The sequence below is a fragment of the Cavia porcellus genome, unplaced genomic scaffold, assembly GCF_034190915.1.
Source record: "Cavia porcellus strain 051 isolate PalLab524CR breed Dunkin Hartley unplaced genomic scaffold, mCavPor4.1 scaffold_1, whole genome shotgun sequence".
Taxonomy (NCBI): Eukaryota; Metazoa; Chordata; class Mammalia; order Rodentia; family Caviidae; genus Cavia; species Cavia porcellus.
Window position 1 is genome coordinate 240,169,355 of NW_026947484.1, and position 19,278 is coordinate 240,188,632.

At 62.0% G+C, this 19,278-nt stretch overlaps 1 protein-coding gene across 2 annotated transcripts; it reads left to right on the forward strand.

Moving 5' to 3' along the window:
* The first annotated feature begins 434 nt into the window (after positions 1-434).
* Positions 435-18,285, forward strand: Sdc1 (syndecan 1). 2 transcript variants are annotated; one of them, XM_063232158.1, is made up of 5 exons: positions 435-752; positions 15,120-15,201; positions 15,901-16,355; positions 16,714-16,840; positions 16,975-18,285. In XM_063232158.1, the coding sequence occupies exons 1-5, from the start codon at positions 687-689 to the stop codon at positions 17,142-17,144; spliced, it is 900 nt and encodes a 299-aa protein (XP_063088228.1). In that variant the 5' UTR covers positions 435-686; the 3' UTR covers positions 17,145-18,285. The 2 variants fall into 2 exon arrangements, with proteins under 2 accessions (XP_063088228.1, XP_023422070.2); XM_023566302.2 differs by lacking the exon at positions 435-752 and adding an exon at positions 12,685-12,762.
* The last annotated feature ends 993 nt before the right edge of the window (positions 18,286-19,278 follow it).

A 19,278-nucleotide genomic window follows, 5' to 3' on the forward strand; every position in this document is an offset into this window, starting at 1 on the left:
AGGAGCTGGAGGACACGATGGCTCTGGCGAGCCTGCGCTGGGGCCCCGGAGCAGCGGCGCTGTCGAGTGCAGACGGGGCGTGTGTGGCTCTGTGTGTCCATCAGCCGAAGACCTGATCACCTGGGGGGGGGCCCCGGGTGACCCCACAAAGTGTCCCTCCGAGGTCTGGGAGTCCTGCGCGCCTGGGGACACTCCGGTCCACGCGCAGAGGGCGCTGCAGTCTCGCGCCCACCGAGGCCCGGCGCCGCGCCTCCTCACTAGGCGGGCTTTGGGGAAGGGGCGCCTGGACGCGGGGCGCCGCAGAGGCCGGAGACCTGCACTTGGAAGGGAGGTGGGGACGCGGCCCGCGGAGCCCGAGGGGGCGGGCCTGCCCGGGGCGGGGCGCTGGCCGGGGGCGGGGCCGGGGCGGGCGCTGCCCCGCGGCGGGCGGCTCGGAGGCGGGGTCCAGGGGTGGGGACTGGGCTGGCAGCAGACCTGGCGGAGCCGCCGGTGGGGGGCTAGTTTGTGCCAGGGCTGCGGGCCTGCGGGTTTATTATAGGCGGAGCTCGGTGGGAGCGTGCGGAGCGGAGCGGAGCCAGCAGCGGAGCCGCAGCCGAGCGGGACCCAGCCGGCCGCCCCGCAGGCAGCCCTCGCAGGACCGCAGCGCGCGGAGCCGGCCGAGCCCCGCCGAGCCCCCGTCCGGTAGCATGAGGCGCGCGGCGCTGTGGCTCTGGGTCTGCGCGCTGGCGCTGCGCCTGCAGCCGGCCCTCGCGGTGAGTGCGCGCGGCCCGGCCCGGCCCGGCAGGGGAAGCCGCGTTCCCGGCCCGGCGGCCGCGGCACGTGGAGGGGGAGGGGAACGGGCTCTTCCCGCGCTGCCGACGGGCCCGGGAGCCAGGCTGCCGCCCCCGCTGGGTCCCGCCGCTCGTCGCCGGGAGCCTGGGCTCCCCCACGGGAAACGTCTGCACATGGCTCGGACCCGCCGGCCCGCGGGGCGCCCGGGGTGCGCGCTGATGTCCCGCTCGCCCTGGGTATCCCGGCGGCCGGGCCTCCCGAGTGACCCGGAGGGACGCGGGGACCCAGGCCACGACCTCTCTGCAGATCCCAGTTCCGACCTGGCCGCCGCGCGCGCCGCAGAGCCGCCTGACCCGGGCCCGCCTTCGCGCCCAGGCGAGTTGGGGCGCCTCGGGCTGAGCACGCAGCCAGCTCCGGGCAGCGCAGGGCACGCGGCACCCCGGGCGCTCGCCGGCTCGCCGGGTCGAGCTGGCAGCCGGACGTTCCGGGAAGTTGGTCTGCGGGCGCTAGACACGGGGGAGACCAACTGCGGGGTGCTGAAGTTGTGCGCCCGGGGCGCGAGGACGCGTCCTGTGCCCGGCCCAGCGGGACGCGGGCGCCTTCACGCGCGTGGACCCCCGGAAGCGCCCTTCTGGCCGGCTTTGTGCTGGAGCCGAGGCCGGTCCGCCGCCCGCCCGCCAGGGCCGGGGGAAAGGGGCGAGCGTGGAGCTCGGGCGGGAGGGGGAGCCGCGTGCATCTCGGCGGGAGCCGGCCTCCACGCAGGGACGTGGCCCACAAAGAGCCGGCGGTCCCCAGAAAGTGGCTCCCCCGCCCCAGCCGCGGTCCGCTAGCCCGCCTTCCCCGAGGGGGGCGCTTTGTTCTCGGCCCCTGTAACCCTTTCCCGGGATCCGCCTGCCGCGTCGGCCGGGCCTGGGCCGCCGCCAGGTGTCAGCGCCGCCCGCCGGGTGCGCGCTCCCCAGCCCCGAGTGGGGTGCGGGTCCCGGGGGTCCCGCGGGCGGGGCGCTCGGGCCACCCCGGGGAGGCGGAGGGGGTGCGGAGCGGGGCCCTTCCCTCCCGGAAGTGGCGGTCTCTCCTGCACATCTGGACGGCCTGGCCCGCTGCGGTGGCAGCAGGCGGCGGCGCGCGGTCTGCGCTTCTGATGGGGCGTCCCTGCGCGCCGCTGCCCTCTGCGAGCGTTCCCGCCGGCCGTGGAAGCTGGCGCTTCCCGAGAGCTCTGGAGTTCAGGCTCCTTTTCCAGGCGGCACTGTCGCACCCCAGGTAACTTGTTCTCAAGTTCCAAGAGGAGTCCCGCTTTGCTCACGAATTGAAACGTGTGGGCTGCTGTAAATGGAGGAGCCTGGGCAGTGCTCGGGTTCCTGCGCTGTCTTCAGCTCACTCGTGGCTTTCAGGTCCAAGGTCTTGATCTGGAGGGTTGTGGCTTCCTTGGGACTCAGGTGACGCCTCCAATCCCACTTCCCTTTCTGGAGGAGAGACTTGCCTGGCATTGCCTCCTGCTCCACTCTTCAGCCCTAAAATGGGGCTGCCCTGGGGCTCCGGAGCTGGGGTACAGCACTTGCTTCTAGCCTTGGGAAGAGTAGACATTGCTGGGAACCCAGGTCTCTGGGGCCACTAATGCGAGCCAACCCACCGCAGCCTCTCCCAGTTTCTATGGTTCCCCGGGTTTCTTCTGCTGGGCAGGAGCAGATGCTGCAGGAGGACACATTGTTTCTGCTTTGACACCATAGTGGGGGGAGGTTGGGGAGTCCAGAGCTGGGAGTCCTGGAGGTGGAGTGGCCAAGCTCCAGACACTGCCTGAGCTCAGGCCAACCCCAGTGTGGAGCTTAGGTGGGGGTTTTTTGCTCTATTTTATTTGGTAAAGTTTTGTTTGTCTTTTTCTCACTCAGCCTTGCTCCCTAGTGAGTGTCTGCATTTGGTTAAAAGTGGGTGCATGACAAGGCATAAAGCACCTCCCCAAGGGCCCCTGTCCTCTTTCCTAAGAGAAGCAGGGCACTGGGACTTGCAGGACATGGGCGAAGGTGTCTGCAGGTAACCAAGGTCCAGCCCTCCCAAGGCGGATTTTGGTTCCCTTGGGAAGCAGGTGGCAACCCTCCTGGGACCAGTGAAGCAAGGTGTGCCTGGCTCTGAATGGACCAGGGAACCTGCCTGGGACAGGAGCTTGCTCCAGTCTGCTCCCCGGAGACTGAGACAAACAGGTTTGTCTGAAAAGTCTCTCCATTTCCCCGAGGCCTTTTGTTTCCACCTAGTCAGAAAATTTGTCTGTCCTGGAATTTGCTGTTTTTTCTCTCTTCTCCTGCTTGAGAGGCCTAAAATCCCGTCTCCCTTAATTATGCAGACTAGTAGAGACGGTTCCCTCCGCGGGAGGGGCCGCCACTGCCTCGCCTGCCAGCCCAGCTCAGCCTTCCAGAGGTGAGGTCACCGCTGGCTCAGCTGGGCTCCCCGGAGGGAGGGCGAGGGTGTGAGCCTTCCTACCTGTGACTCTCATGGTTCCTCCAGCAGAACCTCATGAATGCACCTGGGCGTGGAGGAGAGGGGACCAAGAAGCCCGAGGAACACTTGGTTTTTGCAGCCTTTTCTTTGTGGCAGAGTTTTGGATTCCTGAAATCTCTTAAGAATGAGGTGTCCTCGATATTCAGGCTTTTTCCGTGCGTTAAGAACCCGCAGTAACTTGTAAAGCATTCTATGTGGGCAGAGCCCGGAGACACTTATTTCCTTTCCTTCCTTTATCAACAGCGACAAGGTGCCAGACGTGATTTAGTCTCTGGGTGCCAAGGCCCCTGTTGCTCCATGTGAGTTCTGATCTGTGATTCTCCTTATCCACCTCAGTCTGATTTCCCGAAGTGACACTGTGCTCCAATTTGTTACTCTTCTCCAGCAGTACTGAGACACTAATTGTTGGGGTGCATGTATTTCTAAAACAAGAACTGTAGACTGTGTCCAGCTCTTGCTCTGGCTGTGTGTTCTTTTCGATGTGTGGATCTGGTCTTTCCTGGGCCTCAGCTTGAACCTTTGTGAGGTGCTAAGGGGGAATGGACAGAGAGATTTGCTGTCATCCCCTTCAGGGACAGGATATGCAAGGCCGCCCCACTCTGCACCCTGATGAGCAGCATCCTTCGTTCTTTTTTTTTTTTTTTTTTTTTTTTTTTTTTGGCTTTTTCGTTTTTATCGGTACCGGGGATCGAACTCACGACTGCCTGCTTTCAAGGCAGGTGCTTATGCCGCTGAGCTAAACCTCCAGCCCCTGCATCCTTCGTTCTTAACCTCTGGCCGTGTGACCTCTGGCTTTGGTCCGGCCTCGACTCCTCACCATGTTTTATTTGAGTTTTAGTTCACGGTTTGCCATGATCTGCACCCACGCCTTTGGCAAAGCAGAAACGGCTGTGGATCAGTAGAGCCCCAGGACTGTGTTTCAACTCTGCCACTAGTTTACTGCGTAATCTCAAGTGAGTCACCTTAGTTTCAAGTCTGTTGTCCTCTGCGGAACAGAGGGCCTGGACCTGTTCTCCCTGCTCCCTGTCGTTCGCTGTCCATTTCCTAATGGACGTGTGAAAGTGCTGTGTGATGAAAGAACCGAGGACAGCTAACTGTTGAGACAATTAAGATTAGCTTTTATGGAGCGCCTGGTATCACATGCCGGGCTCTTGCCGTGCGTCCTCATTTAGTGTTTACTCGAAACCATCCTTGCCCTGCTGTTTTGGCTGAGGAAGAAAAAGCGTACAGAGCTAACCCTAAGGGGCAGCAGCAGCAGCAGAACCAGAGCCGGGTGTGACGCGGGCATGGCTGTGTGTGACACGTCATGTCGCACCTGCTCTGAGAAGCCAGCACGGGGGCTGGCTGCATCCTTTGAGGCTGTGGCCGGTATTCGGGGCTCTGCCTGGCCCCTGGGGGTGAGCATTTGGGGATGTGAAGGCTGGGCACGGTGCCTTTAGGCAAATCCTCATCCTTGGCCAATGCCTAGGCATCAGAAGTCTGTCCCAAGTAACCTCCTGGGCACTGGTCTTGTGCCTGTCCCACAATGCCCAGGACCCACCGTCTTTTTCTCCGTGGGCCCTGGGGAAACCTTGTGGGACTGGTAGCCTTTGTAAGCTTGGGCGGTAGCCATCGCGGCACAAGTAGGACAGTGACACCCAGGATTCCTGGCTGCTGCCAGCACTCCTGCTCCCCTGCAGGGCCAGGTCCCCCTACAGGGGTGGCCAGTGGACCTGGTCATTAGATAATTTCCTAGTCCCTGAGCAAACTGAATTTTGGTTGCTCCCCAACCAGCCTATCTTGCCTCAGTCTACCTAGAAGAAAGCATGGAATCAAAGTGGGAGGGTCTATGGAAAGGGAGATTTTTTTAATTTATGTTTTGAGCTAGGATCATGACATAGGGTTCAGGCTGGTTTTAAACTCATTATGTAGCCCAGGTCGGCCTCAAACTCGTGGTGATCCTCCTGCCTCAGCCTTCTGAGTGCTGGGATTTTAGGCGTGTGCCACAGGACACGGTAGAAAGAGGAGTTTTGATGCCAGGAGTCAGTGCAGTGTTCTTTCCCTGTTTTCCAGGAGGGGTGGGGGTGGGGTAGGGTGCACTGTGGAACCGTCACTGAGTGATGTGTGTCCTGCCACATGTCATGGGAGGGAATGGAGGGAGGCTTGGGATGCAGGCCATCGAGACAGAGCCATGGAGGGAGACCCTGCAGTTTCTGGCTCTGGGTGGGCATTGGAAGGCCCTGCTCATGTTCAGAAGGCCACCCCGAAGCCTATGCCCAGGTGTCAGTCAGCCAGTGCGAGGAGGCCCCAGCACCTCCAGGACCAGCACAGGCGCCCCAGGTCAGCCCTATGTGGTCACAGCTGGGGAATCCCATGGAGGCCAGGGCGGTGGGGCCTGGTGTCTGAGGAGCTGGGCGGTCTGCTGGCCTCCAAGATGAGCAGGACCTGGAAGCGTGCGGTGAGAGCTGGGGACACGGAGGCAGGAGAGGGAAAGGGGTGTCACCAGCTCCTTCACCCAGTTATTTGCCCAGTGACCGTGAGCTCTGGGCCCCAGATGGTCCTCTCCTGCCCAGGAACCCCTCCAGGTCGTCAGCCTCCTGCTGTTCACAGCTTTGTGGGCCACCTAATTATATGTAGAAGGCGGCTCCCTCTGGCCTGCAGCCCTGGGAACGACTCCTCTGTGCAGTGACTCACCTGAGCTCCCGGCCGGGAGAGGCCGAGTGCACAAGTGGATGTGGGCCCGGCTCGGTGGCCAGGCGGCTGTGGCCGCGGGCCAGGCTCTCGGCGAACCCGGTCAGCACCCCGGGAAGGTTGCTGCTTCCCTTCCCTTCCCTTCTGCTGCTGTTTCCCCACCTGAAGGCAGCTCTGACTTGCTCTGTGTCCCGGCTTCAAAGTCTGCGCAGGTTTTCCCTGCAGAAGGGGCCGCCAGCCCTGTCCTTCCTAGTCACAGTTTTGCCCCAGTTCTGTGTGGCTTGGCCAGGTCATTGCCCGTCTGTTCACTTCCCATCCACACAAGGACTTTGCTTCTTCAGGTCTGAGAGCTGCACACTTGCAGAGCTCTCGTCGTGGGGAAGAGAAAGCAGTGCTGGAGGAGCCCCAGCCCTCTGCCTGGGTCCCCTAGGGGCTCACGGGGCTGCTCCCAGGGGCTCTGCAGGGTGGGACATGCCGTGCAGGGCGGCACTGGCCGTGTAGCCTGCAGGGTGGGTTGGCGCTCAGCGTGGGAACCAGGGTGGACAGAGGCCGCTGGGCAAGGTCAACCTGTGGGCGGGGCAGGGCGAGGCCTCCTGGCACCTGCCCCAGGGTCCGCTCATCAGCAGGAATGAAAGCCGTGCTGGGCAGGTTGAGGCAGTGGGCAGGCGGGCGTGACTATCACTGCACCCATCAGCTGAGTCACGGTGCCAGGCCCACGGGTCCTCCCCGAGACTCACCCACGCAGCCCCGACCCAGGCGGTGTGCTGTGTGCCGGGCCTCTTGTTATCACAGAGCCCACCTGTGACCTGGGAAGGGATGAGGAGGTCATGATCTGGGTGTTGGTGGCCACCAGTGGCTGTGTCATTTGGTGGGTGGCCATCCAGGGCCTCTGCCTTGCTTCTCCTGCCCCAGGAGGATTCTGCCCCCATGCAAGGGTGGCAGAGCCGTACCTGCCTTGTCCCGACCCAAACCCTGAGGGCCTGTGAGGGCGCCGCCCTAGGCAGGGCCACATCAGGAGGGAGAGTGCCCGTCACTGCAGCCAGGCCGGAGAGCCGCGGGGCACACACTGCAGCCCCTCCTGTGTCTCCGAGCAGGAGCTTGGGTGTGAGGCAGGATCACAGGCTGCTTTCGGTGTGGGAGGAGTTGAGTAGGGGTCTGTGAGGGGGCAGAGTGGGAGATTTCAGGAGCCAGGCTGCTCCAGGACCATGTGGGCACCGTGGGTCCCCAAAGCCATTGAGGAGACCTTCCTGGCACAATGGCAGTACCTAGGATTTTTAATCCTTCCCACTGGGGGCCACCTAGGACCTCCTGTGGCCATATGAACCTCCCTGGGTGTCTCCCATCTCCCCCGCTTTCCCTTTATTAAGGCCCAATCTGGGGTCCTGAAGTCTAGTGTGGGCAGGGGAGAGGGACCCAGGGCTGGCAGGCTGAGGATCCTGGGGCCAAGCCCGAGGTGGTGGTGAGGCTGTGGGTGGGAGACAGGACCCCCAGGCTGGGCTACTCAGCCTGCCCTGGCACGTGGGCCCAGAGGGGCCGTTAGGACTGTGCCCTGGCCGCTCATACGCACCTGGTTCTGGACTGCCGGGACCCTCGCCTGGCTGGACACTTACTGTGTTCGTCCCACACAGGGCCACTGCGGCCTCCCCACAGCCCCGCTACACAGGAAGCTCTGGGCCTCTCGGGAGAGCTTGGGCGGACGTGGCTGTCAGGTTCGGGCTCGCAGGGCCCCGGGCTGGGCATTGTCTCAGCAGGCGCTGAGACTGCTGTGGGCCGACCTGGCTCCAGCTCGCCCAGAGCGACCCGCATCTCTCCCGGAATGGGTGTCGGGAGATCGCTGAGCCTGTGAGCCGAGGTGCTCTGACCCTCTCCCTGCCCTGCCTGCCCAGGCATCTAGGGCTCCAGGCCCCGGGCACCTAGGGCTGCCGCACATCGGGGGAGGCCCGAGGCTCCGTGGGTGAGCCAGGCAGGGTGGGGAGCCTGGCTCAGGGAGCTGTCAGAACTGGACCCCATCCAGTGCTGAGTGGGTGTGAGGGAGACACTCGTGATTCAGCCTCCTTCTGCATCCTCCCAGCCAAAGGAAGGGTTTTTCCCGGAGTGCCTTTCCCGTGTAAGGGCAGCCGTTGGCTCCTGGGTCTGCCCTCCTTTGGAGGTACACTGAGGGGTCCTGCAGCGTGGTCATGGGGGAGGAGGGCCCCTGTGGATGTTACTTGGGGTGCAGACCTGGGGTGGGGCAGAGGGAAGTGCCAGGTGATGTCCATCTCTGGGGATTGCATACCCATCCATCATGGTCTTCTGCACGGTTGTAGGCCTGACTCTTCCCAGTCCTGTGCCTCAGTTTCCTCTTCTGTAAGACGTCTGTCAGACCTGCCTGGGAGGGTTGTTGAGAGGATTCTGTGGGCCCAGGCGTGTGGTATCAGAGGGCCCTTGCCTTGAGAAGTCTTGGGGAGCAGAGTGGGGGTGCTGGCAGGAGTGCAGTGCCACATCCAGGAGGGTGGACCTGTCCATGTGGACAGCTGACCAGCCTGGCCCAGTGGGGACCTGCCTGCGACACACAGGGTCTGTAGAGGTGGCTCTCAGCCACCAGACTTCCGTCTCTGCCTGGGAGTGAGCCGGACACACTCACACGCTGGAGTGCCGCAGCAAGGGCCCAGGCTGCCCTGGGAGGACCCGGGACCCTGCGGATGCCAGGCGTGACCGAGGCCATGTTCCTCAGAGTCCAGAGCCTGTGGCTCCACCATGGCGCGGGTTCCCAGCAGGCCAGCCGGAGCCAGGCTGCTGCCTCCCGCGGTGGCCGTGTGGTGGTGGACATGTGTGTGGTGGTGGACATGCGCTGCATCTGCCTCAGTGTTTCCATCTGCAAGGTGGGAGGGGAGGAAGAGGCGACCTGGTGAAGATTAGTGAATGTGCGGAGGGCCCTCTCTCCTCGGCAGCAGCTATGTTGGCAGCGGCTGTGGCAATGGGCTTTTTTCTTTTCCAGGCCTAATTTGGTGGTTCTGTTCTTACTGAGCCCCCAGGCCCAGGTCAGGTCTGTAAGCTCTTCTGCCCTGAGTCTTGGGGCAGTTGGGGCAGCGTGGAGGCTCTCCCCAGGCTGGAGAGGGCCGAGCTGTTCTGCCCTAGCCTGAGTGCTCCAGCTCCCCAGTGACCTGTGTCTGCTGCTTAGGAGAGGGGCCAGGTTGGCTGCCGTGGGACTCCCAGGGGCTGCCAGTCCCTAGGCCTGTGGGCCCCGTGTTCCCGGTCCTAACTCTGCTCTTCCTGCGAGGTGCAGTCCCAGCCCAGCCTCGTGTTTTGTGTGTAAGATGAAAGCCATTGACTTCTGTGGCTCTTAAGGTAGAGCAAAAACAAAAAATTTATTTCCTGGGTAGAGTGTTGTTGGCATCCACATTCTAACAAAGTCTAAGAAATTTACTCTTGGCATCTTGCAGCCTTCCTTTTGAAATCCTTTTTCTATGTCCATAGCTCCTACCCAGCCCCCGTGTCCCAGTTCTAGAATTAGCCCCACTCCCCACAGGGTGCTGATTTATGCTATAGTGTGAATGACTGGCACCGCCTCAGCCTTCCCTTAGCTACTGCATAACTTCGGGGACCTGGAGGAAGAAGCTTTGGTGACAGAGTTGAAGCGGTCGCCTCTGCCATTCTTCCCACAGCTGGCCGGAGTCCTGGCCGGCTGCAGGTGTCAGAGCGGTAGTTTCTGGCCCTGTGAAACTTGAGAGTACTTTATTTAGGCATTGAGGGGAAGCATGTTACCAGAAGTCCATGTGCTCCGGACGTCAGGCCTGTAGGCCTGGCGGTGGTGAAACTGTGGGGAAGGGAGGGGCTGCTCTGGTGGGCACCCTCAGACTGGGGAGGGCGGAGCTCCGTAGGCCTTGCTCCTGTGTCCCCGAGGGTACTGGTCACTGTCCCCAAGTCACCTTAGTCTGGGACGCCTCCAGCACCTTCCTGGGCTCTGACTCCTTAGCGCCGAGAGCGTGATAGTGAGGCAGTGGTGGCGTCCCTTTCCTTCCCTGCTCAGGGCTTCTTGCCGTCTGGGGACTCTCCCTGCGGGCCCCTGTGTCTGGCCCGGCGTGTGGAAGCTGCAGACCCTCGTGCTGCTGTTGGCCAAGTCCCCACCGTATCGCTGGGCGGCCTGGGGCAGGGGTGCCTTAGGTTATTCCGTCAGTGAGGAACAGAGCCCAGAGTGTCCTAGGTCCCTGTGTTCCCCTCGGCTGCCGTGGTGGTCAGTGCCTGGGGGACACTGTGGTCAGCCGCCTCCCGGGAGCAGCGCCAGTGGAGGCTGTTGGGTGTGGGCAAGGGTGGTCTCCTGGCCCGGCTGGGCGTGTCGATGGGAAGCAGCAGCGGAACTGGTTGAAGACGAGTCCCGGCATGCAGGCCACTGGGCAGGCACCAGCTCCACAGGCCTGGGGATGGGGTGTGGGTTGGAAATGGGTGCTGGCATCGGCCAGGGTCCCGTCCCCCATGGACACCCTGGTCCCTCTGAGCGTAGAAAGCACGAGGAGCGTGGTGTGTGGGAAGAGCCCTTAGGTTCCCGTTTGACACCACTAAAGGGCCCCTGCTGTCCTGAGCGGTGCTGTCCACCCTCCTGGCCAGGAGCCAGGAGCGGGAGTGGCAGGGTGGGGGAGCTGAAGTAGGATGGGGTGTCCTGGGTGCCACAGCTCCCTCCACGGCCGCCCCTGGCCCTCGCTGGGCCTCGCCCTGGGCTGGGCGTCACTCCCTGCCTGTCACCCTCCCTGAACAGGTCCTGGCTTGACTTGGTGGAGAGACAGTGCGCTGATAAATCACTCTGCCTCTCTGCTGGAAGGGCCCGTCCTCCCACAGTAAGATTTTGGGGAGACAGGAGATGGTGGTTCCGGACAACCTGGCATCCACAGCGCCCTCCTGCTGGTGACTTCAGTGAGGTCACCGGCAGAGCTGCTGAGGGGAGGTGCAGGGCTGGGAGCCGAGGTTGCCCTGGGTCAGCCTGGGCCTGAGGAGGGTCCCACCCAGCTTCAGAAGAGAGAGGCTGATTGCTTGTTCCTCGGGGCAGGGGGCCTGCTGGGGTCAGGGGTTTCTTGGTTCTTTGTGTAGAGCCGGCCGGCCGGTGTGCTGTTTTGGTTACTGAGGGAGTGTGTGGGAAGTGGGGACCCGGGGGCTGCTTTGGGGGCTCCATGGCTGTGAGCACTCCTTCCCCAGCACTTGCTCGACACCAGCATTCTCAAAGTGCAGCCTTTGAACCCTCAAGCACCCAGGAGCCTCCTACAGGGCAGGTCGGTCTCTGGGCTGCAGACTGGGGACTCTGACGCCGTCTCCTGGGGTTCTGGGAGCCCCTGGATGAGGCAGTGGTTTGGCTGTCACCTGAAGCCAGTGCGGTAGCCCCGGAGTGTGACATGGGGCAGAGGAGTCAGCCTGAGTTTCAGGATCCCAGATCCAGGAAACAGCACCCCTGCAGGCTGGGGGTCGCAAGTTCAAGCCCTGTCTCAAGTTTTAAAAAAGATTAAAAATGGGCAGCTGGGAACGGAGGTCAGTGTGAAAGGCACTGAGTTAAATCCCCAGGGCTGCAAGAACAAAACCAAACCCCCCAAAGAAACTGATTTCTAAGCACTGTGACTGTGTTTGCTCTCTGTGGCGTGGAATTCGGTGGACCGAGAGCGATGGGTGTTTGGGGGGCTTCAGGCCCCTTTGCCCTTTGATCTGGATCTATGTGGGATCCCCTGTCTCCCAGCCCAGAGGCAGGGCTGCTCAGGGAGGCCTGAGGGTGAGCCCAGCTGATAAAGGCGGCTCTCCGTCCTTGCTCTGTGACTAATGGGACTTGTTGACAGTGGCACAGCTCCTGTCCACAGAAGCAGGGGTTTTGTTGCTGCACCCCGGCAGGACAGGCAACCGGACTGTTCCACTCCACGGTGCAGAGGCTCCCAGCGCTGCCCGGGGTGGCATTGTCTTACCCTCTGCTGGTCCAGCCCAGCCCCAGAGTCTAGTACCCTAAACTCTGCAGCTCCCCCTTTCTGAGGTCCCTGCATAGAGGAGCACCTGGGGTGGACTCTGGCGAGGGAGGTGGTGGCAGCTCTGCCAGGGTCAAAGCTTGATTTTTTCTTATCGATTACCACCATACCTCTGGAGGATGGTTCCAGAGTTGGAAGTTGAACATTCATTAATGTCAAAATTCTGTAACTTCCTTACACTTAGAACACAGTGATGAAAAGATAGTGTGATCCTGGGAAGTCACGAAGCTGTGCCCGGGATCTGTGTCTTATTCATCCCTTGAGTCAAGCAGCAGGTGATGCGTTAGTGTTTTGGGGTGAGGGAGGGGCAGTGCCTCTGGCTAGTACCTGTGTCTGCCTTTCTCAGTTGAGCTTCTTGGGGACACCTGTTGACACCCCAGCTTGTGGCAGCTGGGACACTTTCATGCCCAGAGATGCCCTGGGGAAGTGCTGTGGTCCAGCCCATCCTGCAGCCTTGAGTGGCCTGCGCCCGTGTGAGGGGCTTGCTTACAGGGACAGTGCTGAGGAAGGGGCCCTCTCCCGGGTGGTGTGAGGCTGGCAGACTCCACACGTGCCCTCCCTGTGACTGTTTTGAACTTTGCTGTGTCCTCTGTCCCTCAGAAGGGTGGGCAGGCACCTGGAGGCTTCACCCGGGGGTGGGGCTCTGTGATTCCTGCTCCGGGCTGCTCTCCTCCCATGACTCCTGGAGCCTGTGGCCACGTTGCAAAATCTGAGGCAAGGTTTCCTAAACCGGATGAATTTAGGTGGAGGTGATGCCTCGCTCGGGCGGACTCAGGGTGAGGGAGGACAGCAGAGGAGCATGCACCAGGCGTGTGGCCGCCGGCTGGCCGGGTGTCTGAGGCTGCACCCCTACCTGTCGGAGGTACGAACCTCAGCCCCCGCCCCAAAGAGTCAGGGGGAAAAGGGTTCCGGCCTTCGGGAAGCCCACACCTCCATCCCTTGCCTGCTAGGCTTCTCCGCATAGCCGAGACAGAGCTGGCCTTTACTTCCCACATCACCCCCATGATGCTCCAGCCCCGGGACAGACGGCGGCTGCCTGGAGCACCTGGGGTCTGTGCTGTAGGTGGGGGAGGAGCCCTGGCTTTGGAGAGCAGGAGCCTTGGTGACCTTCCTTATCATAGGCATTGGATTTGTTCTGAGAGCGGCTGGCTCTCTGGGGCCTGAGGTACAAGGCTGGGCTGATGAGCCCCCTGTCTGCAGCCCTGAGTAGGGGCCAACCATCCTGGAAGGATCACAGGGCTGGGGAGACCCTGTGAAGTCTCTGAGGCAGTTTGTGACTTGTGGGGAGCAGCAGGTCTGCTACATGGAACCCCCGAAGTCACTCCCTGAAGCTGAGTCAGCAGCACCTCAGTGATCCAAGTTTGAACTCGGTAGTTTCTGCTGATTCCCTCACCCAGCCCCCAAATCTGCTTCTCTCCTCTGAGATGCTATTGTGGAAGGTCTCAGCTGAGGGGTTTGGGGGTTCATTCAGAGAGCCCCTCAGCTTCAGGAGACTGGAGGCCCAGAGAGGAGACCAGCTGCCCCCAGGCGTGGAGCTGGTCTGCCAGTTTCAGTGGAAAAATGTTTGCTTAAGAGCTTGTTGTGTAAACAAGATCACACAGGGATAAGCTGCAGGGCTGCGGGAACAAATTGTTTCTAGGGCCCAACCTGGAGCTTGGGAAACCTGACGTGCTGGGGCTTCTCCTGTAGGTGAGAGGCCGGCCTCACCCGCTCACCTCTGGGCCTGCAGCGGCGCCCAGGCTGTGGTGGCTTCTTGGCCACAGCCTGGACAGCAGCAGCTGGTGGCCGTCTCTGGCTTGCTCGCTCCTCCCAGTGCTGTTTACCTTTGTCCCTCCAGAACCGGATCTCTGGCCCCGCACCAGCCCTCATTCCAGGGGGAGAGGGGCATCAGGAGGGGCTGAGTGGGAATGACGGGCGCCCCCTTCCCCGTGGGAAGCCATTGCTGAAGGCCGTGGGGGCTGCGCAGGTATTTCAGCCCTCCTGGGGGCTACAGACCGCTGTGGTCTGATGTGGGACGGGGGACGGACTTCCGTCGCAGATGGGCCTCCGTGGACTGGATGGCCGAGAGCTTCTGGGCCAACACCTTTCTCGGGGAGGGAGGCACAGCTTGGCTCTCCTGCTTTCGGAGGAAGTACGGCGCTATTTCTGGCCTTGTGGTTTTGCTTGTGGCTGAAGGGAGCCTCTGACCGCTCCTGTGAGACCTGCCTGCGTGGAGGATTCTGCCCTGGAGGCTCTTTGTCCTGTCCGTCACCCCCTGCTCTGCTCCACTGCAGGGTGAGGCCGGCCCTGGGCTGTGCCCTGTGGGAGGCTCACCTGGGGGCCCTGCTTCCTGGAATGCAGACCTGCTTACGGGCCCATTTGCAGGTGGGGAGGCTGAATGAAGCCCTAGGACCGCTGGCTTAGTGGCAGAGGGCAGGGTCTGTAACCGTGCGTCTCTAACCATGCCTTTCCGTTCACTCATTCTTTGTCTCCATCTCTGATGCGGTATCGGGGTCACAGCTTCGCAGAGCACCCAGAGCCGTTTGCGGGGTCCTTCCTCCCACACCTGCTACCCTGGAGCCGGTGCTGGGGGGTGGGGGACCCGATCTTACCTGCAGGCCCCCCCACCCTGTGCTGCCTCCTTCTGGCTCCTGTCCTCTGTCCTGCAGGTCAGCCTGCTCTCGCATGCCTGCAGCCTCTTGGAACTGGGTTACATGGGCCGGGCCATATCTCTGCCCCGTAAGGGCAGGGCCTTTGATATAGAACCTCCGAGTGTGACCCGAGGGGTCCTCTGTCCTTCCTTGCCCATCCTTGCTGTGGGTGAGGAGGCAGCCTCTTGGCTTGGCCTGGGGTTCCTGGATTCAGAGCTCACCCATGCCAGCTGTGCTGCCGTGACCCCGCCCTGTGTCCTGCACACCTGCAGGCTTCTTCTCAGATAATCCTGGAGTGCTTCTGGGGGTGCTAGAAAGCTCCTTGGCCAGTGGCCCCAAGAGTGAGTCTCAGTGTTGGGGCATCTGTGTTCAGGTAACAGCCTGTGTGCTTTTTGAGAGGTTTGGGGCTCCTGGCCAGACTGAGTTAAGCATGGCGGGAGTCCTAACCCTGCATGGACTGTTGGTAGGACTTCCGGGGTGCAGGGCTAAAGGGCTGCGGCTCGCAGAGCCAGGGAGAAGGTGCCCCCTGCCTGCATCACTGTGCTGTGCAGCCAGGCTCTGGCTCATTGCCTTCTCTGATCCTTTTCAGCAAGTGGTAGCCACGAATGTGCCTCCCGAGGACCAGGACAGCTCTGGGGATGACTCCGACAGCTTCTCTGGCTCAGGTGCAGGTAAGGTTGACAGCACCCAGGACAGCAGCGGGCATGGCCGGTGCCAGGCCAGGTGTCTCCCGGGCTCGGTGAGCACTGCTCCGTCTTCACCCAGCTGGCTGGGTGTGTGGTCCGTGCTGCCAGCAGCTGCCTAGTTGGGGTCACTCCGGGAAGGAGATGCACAGGCCTGGACACACCTTTTCTCACTCACTGACCGCAGGAAGGTGCCATGCTTCTTCCGAGCATCTGTGTTCCCATGTGGTTTTGTTTGTTTGTTGTGAGACTGAGACTTGCTATGTAGTTTTGAACTCACTATGTAGCCCAGGCTATTCTTGATGGCGATCCTCCTGCCTCAGCCTCCCAGTGCTGGGTTTGCAGGTGTGCGCCACCATGCTTGGCTACCACCTGTAAAATGGAGATGGTGCCCAGCCCTTAGGTTAGGGGCTATAGGGCAGCACAGAGCCTGTGGTGTAATCTTTCGGTCTCTTCCCACCCCACATTCCCTGCACCCTGTAGAGAGACCGGTATCCCCAGGCGGCTGCAGTGCGAAGAGACAGCTTTGCTTTTTTTGTTTGTTTGTTTTCCAAAGCGATCAGTGGGCTGTCTGCAGAGGGAGGGCTGGCCCTGCGTGCTGGGGAGACAGAGCCCCAGACCTTGCCCGGGAGCCAGTCCCCTCGGGTGAGCAGGCCCTGACTCACTCTGCTCCTGGCCCTGCTCCAGGTGCTTTGCAAGACATCCCCTCGTCCGCCTCCCCCTGGAAGGACACGTGGCTCCTGTCGGTGGGGCCCACGGCTCCAGAGCCCAGCGGCGGGGAAGCCACCGCCATCTCCACCCCCATCCTGCCGGCCGGAGGGAGGCCTGAGGAGGGAGAGGTGTCGGTGGTGTTGGAAACCAGGCCTGACATCACTGCCCGGGAGAAGGAGGTGAACCCTGAACCCAGGGAGCCCACACAACTCCCCACCACCCAGAGGGCCTCGGCGGCTGGAGCCACCACGGCCCAGGTGACTGCCACCTCCCATCCCCCTGGGGATGTGCACCCCAGCCAGGCCGAGACCGCAGCTCCAGCGGTGCCTAGCCAGCCTGACGGGGAGGACGCAGGTCCTTCTGCCACGGAGGGTGCCACTGAGGACGGAGCCCACCATGAGCTGCCAGTAGAAGAGGGCTCCGGGGAGCAGGTGAGCGGCTGTGGCGCGCTGTCCCATGAGCACATTGTGTCCCTGCCTGGAAACGGAGGGTACAGGGCCTCCCTCTGCCTCCCCCACGGTGGGGTGTACTCGTTAGGAGATCACAGCAAGTGGGCTTCCCCAAGAGGGTGTGTCCTCCCCAAAGCGTGGTGTGTGCTTCGTGTCACTTTTACCTGGCCTGCTGCAGACAGGGCCCAGTGTGGTGAGGGGCGTGGGGTGAGCCTTGGTCCTGAAGGGAGGCTGGGGTGCTTCCGGGCCAGTGGCAGCAGAGACCACACAGGTGGTGGGCAGTGCAGCTGGACACCACTGTGGCGGTGGCCCCGGCCCAGCCTGGCATGTCCTCCCCCAGGACTTCACGTTTGACACATCTGGAGAGAATGTGTCTGTGGCCTCAGTGGAGCCTGAGGACCGGAGTGACACCGCCGTGGACCAGGGGGCCTCGCAGGGCCTCCTGGACAGGAAGGAGGTGCTGGGAGGTGAGTGGGGACGACCGACTGGCATGGGGGCGCAGCAGTGGCCGTCCTCGGCTGCAGCCTGTGCTGCCTGGCCCCGGGTGGGCCTGCTTCGGGCCTGGCCCCGGGGCTGAGCTGGCCTCCGTGTGTCTGCCTAGGGGTCATTGCCGGCGGCCTCGTGGGGCTCCTCTTCGCTGTGTTCCTGGTGGGCTTCATGCTGTACCGGATGAAGAAGAAGGACGAAGGTAGCTACTCCCTGGAGGAGCCCAAGCAAGCCAACGGCGGTGCCTACCAGAAGCCCACCAAGCAGGAGGAGTTCTATGCCTGAGCACCGCAGGCCGCCGGCCCCTGCGCTCGCTGGGCCCCACTTGCCTCTTCATGAAGAACTGCAGGCCCTGGTCTCCCTGCCGCCGTGCGCCTCCCCGGCTCAGCTCGGGCCCTCTGGGCGCTCCCGCCCGGGCAGGTGGGGAGCTCACTCTGCTTCTCTGATCTCCACTGGAGCCTTGGGCGCGAGGGTCTCTCACCGCCACCTCTCCACAGCTACGCCTGGCACCTCGCCATTCTGGCTCAGTTTCTCCAAACTGGAGCGGCCCCTCCCGCTGGCCGTGGTGACGAAGGGGACCCCGCTGCTCTGGACCTGGATGGCCCGCCCGGCCGGCCGCGTAGCGCTTACTGTACGGGCGGCAGGCGCGCGGGCCCAGCCGGGCCTCACTTTGGCCGTGGGGAGGTCTCACCTAGATTCCCACTTGTTTTTGCACATGTTTCCGCTAGTTTCTCTGTTCGCAGCCCCAGTAGACTTCATGGCCCCCAGGTAAGTTAAGCCAGTTGATTTGGTGTCCCCGTCTTCACTGCCCACATCTACGTTCAGGAGAGAGAGAGCATCAGGGTTAAGAAGACTGTTGTTTAGGTTTTTGTTTTTAACTAGGAGAACCAAGTCTGGAAGCCACGTACAGGGGTGCTTGGTGTGTGGCTGAGTTTGTCACTCATGTACAACAGGGTATGGACGATCCATTTGGTAGCCCCATTTCTGCTGGCCGGTCCCGGTGCTGGGGGCAGCCACCTCTCGAGCAGTCATGCCTGTGCCCATGAACTCACGGCCACGGGTGGCCCAGCTCACTGTGACAGGGAGGAGCCGATGAGGAATCCGATCCCGGCCCTCAGGCTGGGGCTGGAGGAGAGAGGACTGGGGCGAGTGGAGGTGGCGGCGATGCCAGGCGCCCTCCTGCCTCTGGCATCGCCTCCTGGGACACTTTCTCCTGGAAGCCGACAGGAGGTCATAGCACACTGCTGCTGGCTCCTGCAGTAAGAACTGAGTTCTCCTCTGGCTCTCGCGGCTGCCGCCCATGCCGGAGTCAGGAATGTTCTCCAAAGAGTGATAGTCTTTTGCTTTTAGCAAAACTCTACTTAATCCAATGGGTTTTTCCCTGTACAGTAGATTTTCCAAATGTAATAAACTTTAATATAAAGGAGTCCGTGAACTCTGCTGCCTCGCTCCTTCTCTGGGCTGCTGTGTGGACGTGTCCAGCCTTATTCCAAGTGCTGGTGGCTTGGGAAAGGTGGCTGAAGGCTTTGTGGCCCCCTGGACGGGATGGATTCGGGGCCAGAGCTCCTCTGGTTGATCTGGTTTTGTTTTGCCTACAATTCTTCGGGACAGTGGCAGGTGGAGCCCGGGCTTTGGACGGCCCGGCCGAGGATGCCCCCTCTCCCACACCTTCGTGGGGTCGGAGGCCTGGCCCTGGGCCCTGCGACTTCCTGCCCTTGCTTGCTTCACTGGACACCCTTGTGGCTACTCTAATGGCTGCTCCTCGAGGTGAGCTGTGCGCTGCCCTGAGGCCACCGCCAACCCAAGGGACATGCGCCCTGCACTTGCTCTTGGACCGCTGAAGCGTTTGACCGACGTGACTCCAGGGTCACGTGTGGTCAGTGTAGGGTGCTGCCCGAGCCCCTAGCTGGCCCGTTCGTATAGTTGCAATAAACAGTACTTGTCCTTGTGGCCAGCAGACGAGGTGGTGGTGGTGGTGGAGTCTCTTCGGCCCAGTGGGTCCTCCTCTGTCTCCTTCTCAGAATGGGTGGCTGCCTCCACCGTGCGGCAGCCCTGTATAGACTAACGGGATCAGCACTGATCCCTCCTGCAGCCGAAGACTCCGTCCTTCTCACCCAAGCCGCGGAGCAGATCTTCCCAACTCACTTCCTGCCAGTGTGCCCTCAGGGTCCTGACTGGGCTGCCCGCTGCCCAGGCCCTCGGTGGCTCCCGCCCGCTCAGAGCTTGCTGTCTTACTTGGTTTGCTCAGGGTGCAACCTGAACAAAAGTCGGTAGCCAACAGTCCCGAGTGCCGGAGACCCAGGAGCTTTGTCTGCACACTAGAGACAAAGGACAGCACAGATTCAGGGTTGAGGTCAGGCCCCACTCTGAGGGCCCAGCTGCCTCCTGTGAGTCCACCAGCTCTCTAGCTCTGGGTCCC